Source organism: Penaeus vannamei, chromosome 21 (genome assembly GCF_042767895.1).
Source record: "Penaeus vannamei isolate JL-2024 chromosome 21, ASM4276789v1, whole genome shotgun sequence".
NCBI lineage: Eukaryota > Metazoa > Arthropoda > Malacostraca > Decapoda > Penaeidae > Penaeus > Penaeus vannamei.
In genome coordinates, this window is record NC_091569.1 from 30,181,954 (window position 1) to 30,194,453 (window position 12,500).

Below are 12,500 nucleotides of genomic sequence, written 5' to 3' on the forward strand. Positions count from 1 at the left end.
TAGATGAAGTCCCTTATACCAGTGCTTGCATGTGAGGACCGATTACTTCGAGTAATGAGAGACTCTGAGGTGCTTTATTCAGTTGAATTACCGTCACCTCCATCCAGCCTGCAACTCTTCTACAATGATGGAGGAGAAAATGGAGATCAGTTGCTTTACGGAACCACAGATGGAAAGATTGGACTGGTTCAGCTTGGCAGGTCTGTGACAGCATTGGAGGAGTCTGTGTTTTGCAGTTAGTACAGCTATATATTGCTAAAAATATGTCCCTGTTCAATTCATGATCTTTTATAAAATATTTCAGAGTATTATTTTAATGTTTTAACTTGACAGGAATGTAGAATATTGCTGCAGCAAAGGTGTTACTTAGGGAAGTTGCAGTTTGCAAGTTCAACTAAAAAAAATAATCAGGCATCTGATGATCTTCCAGGGGTTCTGCAGCACATCGATGGGTCCTCGAAAATAGCAGTGGGAGTGTCGGAACAAGACAGGGAGGGATCACTTGTATGGATCACCATGATATAACTGGAGATGGTGTGAGGGATTTACTGGTGGGAAGAGATGATGGAACTATAGAAGTGTTTGCCTATGAAGATGGTGATGAGTCAGAACCTACTCTTAGGTTTTCTACTGTGAGTGGTGTAGTAATTTTTGTTTTTATTTTATCTTTTTTTTCGTGAGTGTGAATTTAGCTGGCAAAATTTTTCAACATAAAATATTGTGCACTATTAATTGTGCTGTTGATCCATAGATATATGAAGAATGCATTTAATTGTTTCCTGATTAAGCACTGATTGAATTTGAATATCTAAATATTTTTTCATTGTCTTTTACACAAAAAAATTTCCTAAACATATTTTGAAAACTTTTACTTTTTCATGATCATGCAAGGCCTGCAATGAAAGCATCACAGGAATTCAAGGAGCTGTTGTGGGGAATGCTGGATATGATGAAATATTAGCATCAACATATACTGGTAAGTTGTCCAATATTGGGTGATAAATACTGGTTAACTGCAGACCATCCCAAACATAGAACTGTCATTACCAATATATAACCATGCCCTATCATACTTGCACACAGATTAATGAAAAAAAAGTAAAAATGTCTTTCTCCCCTTTCCACTCACCTTCTTTGGTATTGCCTTTGTCATTCTTTCGATATCTCTCTCAGCAGCTCTCTTATTCCTTGCCCCCCCTCCTCCCCCCAAAATGGAGTTGGTTTGAGCCTCTTACCATAACACATAAGTAACATGTGAATTAGATGAATTTTGTTGGCCAAGAAATTGGCCAGTTATATGTTTAAATTAGAAATATCTCCTTATAGTAACCTTTTGTTCAACTTGGTAAAGATATATTTACATGTATATATTTTTTAGGTTTCATGTATATATAGAAATACTTAGGTATAATGTGTTTGTGAGTGTTGGTATGTCATTGTGGAAATTATGAGTCTGACATTGGATCAAAATGTATACTAATTCTTTTCACAGCATAATATTTTATATAGACATGTGGCTCTCGAGCAAGTCTTTTTATGTGCATCGTGATTACTAACTCTCAGGCTGGGTATTTGGTGTCACTTCGGAGCCTATGGACCGACACATGACTTCCGAGTCAGGAGTTGTCCACATTTCCCAGGAATCTAAACAAAAGATTCAGAAATTGAGGTACATCTCTGTATGAATATGATTGGCACAATTTTTGTTTTATTTATGAAGTCACCATTATTTTCTGGTTTTATTTTGTTTTTGTTGTTGTTTTTGGTAGTCTAACTAACTCTTTACATTATGTTTTTGTGGTTGTACATGCACCTCTTCATACACCCACATATACATATGAGTATATACTGGTGTGTTTATTACATCTTTCTATCTTACTGTTATGTTTAGGCACAGTGAACATATCAACAGGAGTGATATTAAACATTTTTTCTATGCACATTTATTAAGATTAAAATTATTGTTTAGTTTATTGGTAAGAACGTACTGGGATGAAATATTCATTTTGTTTTAGTGTAGTTGATCTTCATCACAGTAATACTTTGAGCTTCTTTAGACTCTCTATGGATTTCTTTACTTCAGATTGGAGATAGACGAACTGCAACAGCGAGTCTTGAAAGAACGTGATCAATATCAGGCTGCTACCCAGAGTGCTTTCCCTGGCATCTCGGCTGTACCATTCTTCTCTGTTAATGACAAGGTAATATAGTATTCATGTAGGTTAGAATATTTTAAACCTGTTATAGAGTGTCATTAAATACCATTTCTGTAATTATTAATTATATATTTTTAAAGAATTGATTGTCAATTTTTTTCTGCAATGATAATGCTTTCATCACTTAACATTGACCCAGTATCATATAGTGTTCCCTTTAGCTTTGTTTTGTAAAATGTCTCTAGACATCCCCAGCAGCATTGGGTTAATAGAGGTCCCTAATATGAATGCATTAAAAAAGGTTTGATATATTCATGGAATTTTGTTTTTGTTTTTTGTACTTTTATGTTTTGAATGATTGTATTTCATTAAAAAATGTCTTGATATTTTATATTTTATTGGACTTCATTTTATACATTGTTTGCTTTGCCATTGATACTCCTCTCTCTTTAGATAAGTCTCAATCGTTCTGATGCCTCATATTTGTTGAGTGTGGAAGTACAGACAGCCGTTGACAATGTACTGCTGCAAAGTGATGTCCCCATCGACTTGTTGGATGTGGAGAAGAACTCGGCAGTTGTTAGCTACAGTACCTGTGATCCTGAGGTAAAGTTAAATAGCCTGATTGTAATTCATCAGTTACCCTCACCACTATCGTCCTCATTCATGCCATCAGTATCGTAATGATTCCTTATATCTTGTTAATTCTTAGGATGAATGATAAGGAAAAGTCTGTTTGCAAGTGCGAATTTTCTACTTTGAAGTATTGTGTTGTCTTACACCACCTTTTCTTTTTGTCATCTTGGTTCAAATGAAGTTAATTTCTCTTCCCTTAAAATATGAGATCATAACAGTTTATCTGATATTTAGGTACATTCAAAACCTCTTCATATTATACATGCAGTAGACTACAATCCTTTTTTTTTTTTAGGCGTGGTTTCTGTTTTCAGTGTTTTCTTTGTCTTCTGTCTTTTTCCAAGATCTTAAATTTTATGCCAGTTGCATGTTATCTTTTCAATTTAATCTTTGCTACCTTTTATAGCACTACTGTTTTAGAGTTTTACTTATTTTAATTTTCATATGACAGATTTAGACCAATAAATTTGCCTTCTCAGAGTGGAAATTTCCTTCTGGCAACTTACCGTTGTCAAGCCAACACCACCAGGCTGGAGGTTCGCATCAGGACTATTGAAGGACAGTACGGAACCCTTCAAGCATACATTACCCCAAGACTTCAACCTAAGTGTTGTCAGGTCAGTGTTATGAAATATATAAAGTCTGTTAGCTTTAACTAATTGTATTAAAAGTATAGTAAAGGTAGGGCATTGTTTTTTGTAAAAGATGTGTAATTCATGTTTTATATTGAAACATAGTACTCTATAATATGTGAAATGATGTTAGACTATGATATCTAATATTTCAATACTTTTTTTGTTATAAAAGATGATACAGGCAGTATTTTTGATAATGAGCATTACATTTTCTCTTTTTACTTCACTTAAAAGGTTCGTCAGTACCGTATCAAGCCTCTGTCTCTTCATTCACGCATCCATAGTTTTGATCCAAATCGTCCATACAACACCTTAACTTTGAAAGGGCAGTTTACACTGCCAGAAATGCATGCATGGGTTGTCTTCTGCTTACCAGAACTACCTGAGCGCACTCCCTCTGGTGAACGGGCAGAATTCACCTTTGTCTCTACATTCCTTGATACCCAAGTAAGTATCTGTATCTGTTTAATATTATAGAAAAATACAGGTATTTCGTTTTGTTAATATGTATTATTGGCTAATCATAAAATGTATCTGTATGTAATTAACACATACTTACAGTTACAGTGTATTTATGGACCAGGAGAGGCAGTGTTTCGGTCTGACAATATTTCCACAATATCAATTTTGAAAGATGTACTGACAAAGGAAGCCACAAGAAAAAAGGTGAGAAACCACAGTACATATACTCAGTAAGAAAGTAATGGCTGGCCAACATTATGAACCCAATAGCCATGGGGTTATGCACTGTCCATATTCTTTTGTGAATTTTGTTATACAGATGGCTCTTCAAGGGCTCAGCCACCAAGGAGTCAGTTAGTAGGTCCTAGTGACTATACCTGATTTCCCCATTCCTTGGATTTCTTCCTAATGCTATTTATATCAGTACTGATGTCTGTATGTTTCATTGAACAGGTTCCATAAAATAAGTATGATTCTTAGAATTGGGAAGAAGAGGTAATATATATATGAATTATATACTGGTTCTGATAGTTCTAGTGTATTAGCCAGCCAGTTTTTTTTTACAGAACATCTGAACTTTTTTCCTTTTTTTAAGGTTCGACTTGACATTTCTTGTGAAGTTAGTGAGGAGAGCGTTGTTCATGCCCTTCATCTTCTGCACCCACGACTGGAAGCCCAACTTATGTTGGCCAAACAGGTAACACAAACCCAAAATATAATAGCTCATCATTATTTTATATTTTGTTGTTTGTTCAGGCTTAAAATGAGGAGTGTGTAATTTTATTCTTAATTTACATCTTTCTTCCACCAGGTATCTCTGATAGATGCCCTTCGAGAGTTGGGTTCCCATGAAACAGATACAAGCTTTCTTTCTCCAGAGTATAAGCAAATATTGGATAATGCGGATGAACTTCTTGCACAATATCGCAAACAACCATGTCACCTCGAAAGACTGTATGGTTAGTGATATGTGAATTGTTTTGATGTAGTGGGTATTAGATATGAATAAATATATTTCATATGGATATTCCTTTTTACTTTATTATGGATATATCATTGATTTCTCTTTTCAGTAAAACTGTGTTTACAGAGGTTCAGGAAATCTGATTTTGTCATTTACAGTTGATTGTCATTGTATTTTTATTATTTTTCTATAACCACTGGGATATATTGTTTTAACCATAGGCTTTATTGCACTCTACAAATGATCTGCAATTTGATGTGTTTTTCAGGCATGATCACTGATCTTTTTATCGACAAGTACAAGTTCAAGGGTGTGAATGTGAAAAGTCGAGTGCCACAACTCTTGGAAATCCTGGATAATTATGGCAGTCTAGACCTTCAGCATCTCATCAATTTCTTCCAAGCTCAATAAAAGGCAGCATTTACAACTTAATTATACTTTCTTAATTAAGGAATGAGGAATGGTGTAGCTAATGACATGTTGCTGGTGAAAAGATAGGGTAATAACAAGAATTATGAACATCATCAATCTATATCAGGATTTGAGATGCTTTACTATTAATGTCCTCAGACTCCTGTGCAATGGACATCTGTAAACTACTATGGGCTTTGGTTATCAAAGGAAGCCCTTTAATAACTAGTAGTTTATGGATATATGTGTGTGTGTGTGTGTGAAAGAGTGTGAGTCTGTGTGAGTGTGAAAGCGTGAGTGTGTCTGTGTGGGTATGGGTGCCTGTGTATGTCACAAGTGCTTTTATGTGTGGGAGTATTTGTATACATGTGTATATGTTTGTGCATATACATGCATTTCTGTAAGTGTGCTTGTGTAAATTGTTTGATCACTGAGTATAGAAACACAGAGCTATCCCAGATGACTGTTGTGTAAAGTGGTAGTGCAATACCTTGCTTAAAACCAAAAAGTTTTAAAAATGCCTCACACCAGTGCTCAAAGTCTTGTTTGCAGTTAAAAGGAGGCTTCAAGTGGCAGTCTACACAGTTATTCATATCAGTATAAATTTGTATGATTCTGAATTATCATTATATAAGGTAACTGGGATCATGCACTGCTTCCGTCCTATCTTTATTTTTTTAAATGATTGGTTGAGAAGTATAATTTGAGCATTATCTCTTCTAGTACCTTTAGTGAACTGGTATGTCAGATCAATAAATGAGAAAAAATGCTAGCCATGGTAAAATTTGATATAGTGTTTTACAACTGAAAATGTAATCTTAATATAGAAAAAAAAAATTTACTCTATGAATAATGATTAGACACCATATTTGTCTTCTGTATATTACAGAGGTTGGCAACCTTTGGCACGAGTGCCAGACTTAGCACACAGAGTGCTTGTCTATGGCACAACATGTGATTCAGAGGGGCAAAGAAAAAGTTAAACAGAAAAATAATATGAGAGAGAGAGTGAGTGAGTGTCATTATTATGGTCAGCTAAATTTTAAAATCGAGAAATATCAGAATCTACTGCAAATGATCATGCAGCCTCCATATTAAGTTCCCGGACACCACTTTCTGATAAATTCAACTGCATGAAGAAAGTAGCCTTGGCATTGCTATCAGGATTTGGATTACATACCAATGTAAGCCAGATGTTTTCATACATGCATCATACCCTCAGTCCTCATCGCAGCAGGCAAACAACTGTTCACTCTGAGGGTTGTTTGAAGCTCAGTGTGTCCAGATATTAATATGGTGAGTATAAATTTAAAATTATAACATGTACACTTGGGTATACAGTGCTGAAAAAAAATGGCACACAAGGTTATTAATAAGAAGGCATTAATTATAAACTGGCACACTATATTCAAAATGTCGCTGAGAATTTTAGGTTACTACTGATATGGCTCCTGATTTATAAACTTGAATATTTTTATGAAAGTTGGTGGTATAATAAGTTACATTATATATGAAAGTATGTATTCTTAAATACTGAATAAAGATATACACAATGTTCCTTATGGTTTAATTCTAATGGGACTGGGTTAGGTATGTATGACTATACATCAGTCACGGTCCTATATACATATTATAATCTTGTATGGCAGCACTAATACAGATAATAATTGAAATATGAGTAGAAATGGAACAGTATCACCATTTTCGAAGACAGAAAACATTTTCCCCCATTATTACTGCAATAAAAAGATTTCTAAAACAGACCATATTTGAGTTGATGGTTTATATTTGTTACCATTTTAATAATAATCATAATAATAATACAGTAATGACAAAATAAAAGAATATTTACAGTGATAATGATAAGGATAATAAATCATTGGTATTGATAAAAGTAATAATGATAATACTATCAATAATATTGAATATAATACTAATAATTAAAGTAATGTCAGGAGCAACACTATTAATAACTAATATTTATAGTGGCAATAAAATGCTAATAAGAAATATTTAGTTCAATAAAACATTAATGCTACTACAATTAATGATAATAAGAACATCAATAATGATACTAACATCTTCAAATAATAATATTGCAATGATAACAACTGCAATAATGGTGAAAATTAACATTAAACACATCCAAGAAAATTGTAATATTATTATTTTTTTTTTTTGGTGGTGGGGGGGTGTGGGATATATTCAAACAGCATTATGGAAAAGAAATATTATCTTTTAATTCCACCCATTTTTGTTTAATAATATAATTGTTATTATAAGTAGTAGAACTAGTAACATCAGTAATATTGTTATTCCCATATTTATTACTATTTTAATTCTATCATTGTTATAATTTCTATTATCATTATTCTCTTTTTATTATGATTATTAGTATCATTACAATAATAATGATAATGATATCATTATTATTATTAGTATTAGTATTTTCATTATTATTATTATATCATTGTTATTATTATTATCATTATAATTATTATCATGAATATTATTATTATTTCCATTATTACTACTATTATTGTTTTATCATCATATTATTAGTAGTAGTATCATAATGATGATGATAATAATAATAGTAATCATTATTGTTCTTGTTGTTATGATTATGATTATCATTATCATTATTGTTCTTATTTGTATTATTCTTGCTCTCATTCTTGTTCTAATTTTTCCTAATTTTATAATTATCTTTATCATTATTACTATTATCATTATCATTACTATTATTACCATTATTATTATTGCTATAAGTATTGTTAATATTATTATTATTATCATTATTACCTTACTTTACCTTACCTTACTTTATTACCCTACCCTACCCAACCCAAACCCCAACCCCAACCCATTCTTTCCCATCCCAACCTAACGTAACCTACTACTACTACTAAGACATTTTAAAAAGAACAAAAACAAGAATGATACGAATAAGAATAATAATGATAGCCATAACAATTATAACAAGCATTATTATTGTTACCTAACCTAAGAAACCAAATTAAAACATACCAAACCTAACTTAATCTAATCTAACTTAATCCAATCCGGGTTAGGTTAGGTTGAGTTGAGTTAGTTTAATATAGAGTTTGGTTTGGCTTCTGTCTGTGACGTCATATGCGCGCCACTCACACGCGCACTTAACTGCTCATACATACCAATCCTTACGCTCCGTCGTGACTTCAGGGGACCGTCAGGTCTTTTTTCGGCGATTTCCGCCCATCTTGCGGAAATTGAGTTAAATGCGTTATTGTTTAGATGGTAACAGCCATTTTCGATGTCAACTGAAATATTTTTTTCACGTTACCTTAGAAAATCGTCAATTGTTACGCAATGATTAGAGATGATTAAAAAATAAGTTTATTTTCAGAAAGCTTATTAAAGTTCACATAAGATGAGACCAACCTTCATCTTTTCGGAATAAATTTAAAAATCTGGCAAGCGTCCAAAAAAACACAGTTAGTTTGATCTATGATCAAAACATTTCGATAATGCAAACCTCCCCCCCCAAAAAAAAAAAAATCGATGCTGGTGTTATTACATTAACGAATGAATTTCTGAATTAAGTGATTCGATTGAAAATGGAATTATTTCTAATAGTAGGATTGCCAAATGATCCGGATCACTACAAAAAATTATGGAATATCAATTAGGCTAAGAGAAACCTCAGGTAAAGAATTAAAATCTGTTCATAACTTTTCGAGTTAGAAAAAAAATCCTGGATCCATACCATGGTCCGCATCATCACCAAAGTGTAATAAGGGTGCGTGCACAGAGAAAGCAGGCTACCGGCGCGCTGGTTTCCAGCGCGGGTCGGCGCCGGAAACCAGCGCGATAAGGTGTTCACAGAGGACGCGGGTAACCAGTTCCGACTCAGTGTAGTGTGACAGCCACTTGAAGGACATAATAGAACCTATTATGTTTATGAAATTACTTTCGTGAATGCTTTGTTTCATTCCAGAAATTTTCTAATTTCAGCTCACAGCTTATCCGCTCCATTCCTGTGGGGTGGGGTGCTTCTTCCATTTGTTCTACATTGGCCATCTCTCATAATCTTTGGCTATCAGGGGTTCAAAATCCTTCCTGCTCTCCATTCAGTAACTTCAACCCGCGCGGGTTGAGCAGGCAAGAATGATCCGAGCAAACAGAAAAGCGGGTTGAAGCGGGCTGCCGGCGTCGACACGCTCGAACCTGCTTCCTCTGTGCACGCTTACACTTGTTTATATGGTTGAATTCTTAGCGCGGGTCGGCGCTGGTAGCCGGCGCGGGCAAACCTGCTTTCTCTGTGCACGCACCCTAAGCGTTTAAATTAGGCTAAAACATACCTTTGGATAAAATCTCATTAAAATGTGTTCATAACTTTATAAAATATCAGAAAACAAACAAATAAACAAAAATACAACAAACAAACAATCAACAAACAAATAATCAACAATCAAAGAAACAAACGGAAGTAACAATATAAATAAACAAAAGGTCATGGGGTACACGAAAATTACCTCTATGTGCTTGTATACCTTATATACATACTTTTATATCGCCATGTAATTGTTTTTTCGTCTTTCCACGGGGTCTGAGTGCGAAAATTGGCCACGTGACCCCGTAGAGTTAAACACCAATATTCCGCAGATGTGAAGAGACGCGCCCGGCTGCGCTGAGAAAAGGAGTGTATGGTCCGCGTCTGGTTGGAGAATCGTTATTTTTTCAACCAATATTGTACGTTGTAAAACCCCATTAGAGCAACAACAATAGGTAAATAATAGATAATTATATCAAATACAAGTATTTCCTACATGATTTGGCATGTAAAATGTATAAATAATGGAATGGAAAAAAAATCGTTCTTATTAGGTCCTTCACATTTTTATGCATAGCATACGTATTTTAGTCCGATTTTAACGTATTATGGATCAGTTTGTAGCTGAATAATAGATGAATTACAGGCTGCCATAAGGATTTGCACAACATATGTCCAAAATTAACATATTATGGCTCATTCTGTAGAAAAATAAAATATCTACAACTTAATCATTGTGGATTTTGCATTTTTTGCCTATGCTTCTTGTGAGAAATGTAAGAAACTTTTTCCTGTTTTTAATTTTCGTGAAGTCCCCTAAAATTTGGTCGAAATCGAAAAATCCACAGTGATCAAATTGTAGATATTGAATAGTTCTAACAAAAAAAAAATAATAATAAATAAATAAATAATAATAGTAATAATAAATACAAAATAAAGTAAAATTGAATGTCTTATCGTTTCTGAAGTCGGAATCCTTTTACCCAAGTGCTGCATTTTCAACATGGCAACTTTCGCATTTATGGTTTTTTTATAATTCAAAAACTGTTCAGCCGATTTCGAAAAAAAATCAACCACAGGCAATGGGAAGGGGCCTAAATAAAAGGGTGTGAGTTTCATCAAAATCGACAAGAAAAATCGAAAAATCGAAAAAAACAGGCGGTTCCCTTCACTGTACACTCACACATTACACACCTGTTGCTTAGGGCGCACACTTTCGCATGTATTCAAAGTGATTTGTTACAACATACCATCACGGCGCTGTCAGCAGCATATCCCTATATGGCCCTGGTTATTTCCTTAATTCTCTTACCTCTCGGTAATGGCACTATTAAATGGGTTAAGAATTTCAAAGTGAATTTATATGAACTCCCATAGTTCAGTTTATCCGGTTCTGTTCATAGGAAATGATTATACATGCTCTTTATATGTTATTAAAATTCATATTTCCCTTTCTCTGTCTTTCAGTCTCTTAAGAGTAGCGTTCTAAGTTTGTAAGTGATGAAATGCCCCCTTAAAAGTAGGCGTGTAGTGTGTTCTGTTAATTCCTTGATTATTGCCACCGTATGTACCCTGTGTGTGTAACCGGTTCAGTGTATGGAAGTTCCTAAAGTGTATAAGGAGTAGGAAACACACATACTTATTATACGATTAATTATCTAACTCTATGTACATGGTAGTTGGTTTTAATGGTTCTCTATCACTGGTTGTCTTAGAGACTGATTAAGCAGACCGCCTCAAGTAGTCACCAAAAGCAGACTGTCCCGCTCGCGGGCGCCGCGACGCTCCCCTGGGGATCACCGGTCAGCTGTTTATAGCGACAAATAACTCGCTCCTTGGTCTTGGGGACAGAAGATTCGCACCCTCACAAGTGGCTTCCCACTTGTGTATGACATGGAGATGATCGAGTCATCTGTAGCTTTGGTACTTTGGCTTAGTCTCCTTCGGCTTGGTTTAACGATCATGGAGGAATGGGGGCATACCCTTGCCCTTTTCGGCTAGTCTGTCAGCAAGCTCATTCCCATGAATGCCAATATGGCTTGGGACCCAGTTTATGATCATTCTTCTACCGTGACCGTGTATTCTTTGGGATATGGCTAGTACAGATGTCAGAAGGTAGATGTTGTCTTGGGGCATGGTATGCTGTAGACTGTCAATGGTTGCTCTAGAGTCTGTGAATGACAACGTGTCCAGCCCTTAGGGACGCGTGTGTCAGGGCTTCCATGATCGTAACCGTTTCAGCTTGGAGCGTTGAGAGATTGTCAGTGACCCTAATGGATGCTGTGGTATCCCTTGTTGCGAAGCCAGCGCCTGCAGTGTGATTTATGGGATCCACGGATCCGTCCGTGTAGTAGGTTATGCTACCCGGAGGAGTTATTTGAGCAATGACCCTTTGTGCTTGTGCCTTTAGGCTAGGCATGGATTATTGACTTTTTCTCATTGTCAGGTTTAGGACTATATATATTTGTGTGTGTGTGTTTAAATAAATACAAATACGTAGTGCAAATTTCAGCCCAGATGTAAACAAATATCATGTTGTCACTGATATTAGCGAATTTGAATTGTTTTATTTTGTATTACTTTATTCATCTGTACAAACATATGATCAACATAATAACAACAACAGTAATAACAATCATGAAAATAATGAAATTGGTACTGATAGTAATAAAGATATTAGCATTTACTATAATGTTGACATCAAAACAATTTTAGCGACAGCAAATATCAACAAATATCAATATCAACATATTTGGAACCGATCTTGCTAATGATACTAATGGAAATAACTTATTTTTCTTCGTCAGACGCGGCGCAGAGAAGGTAGCATGGTGAAAGTGAAACGTTTACTGATCCTCCTGAACGTGGGGATGGCCTTCCTGTGTCTCACGGCCCTTGCAATCCTGAAGGAAAGGGTCACC

At 34.9% G+C, this 12,500-nt stretch overlaps 1 protein-coding gene across 2 annotated transcripts in view; it reads left to right on the forward strand.

Moving 5' to 3' along the window:
• LOC113829942 (BBSome complex member BBS7) overlaps nt 1–6,821 on the forward strand; it is a gene marked incomplete in the record, with an annotated part of 9,932 nt that extends 3,111 nt beyond the window's left edge. For both annotated transcript variants that reach the window (XM_070136074.1, XM_070136075.1), the window contains 12 exon segments: nt 4–200; nt 431–632; nt 892–976; nt 1,564–1,669; nt 2,084–2,201; nt 2,610–2,762; nt 3,272–3,409; nt 3,662–3,874; nt 3,989–4,093; nt 4,485–4,586; nt 4,701–4,848; nt 5,122–6,821. In XM_070136074.1, the coding sequence (XP_069992175.1) occupies nt 4–200; nt 431–632; nt 892–976; nt 1,564–1,669; nt 2,084–2,201; nt 2,610–2,762; nt 3,272–3,409; nt 3,662–3,874; nt 3,989–4,093; nt 4,485–4,586; nt 4,701–4,848; nt 5,122–5,264 (1,710 nt within the window).
• Nucleotides 6,822–12,500: the final 5,679 nt, after the last annotated feature.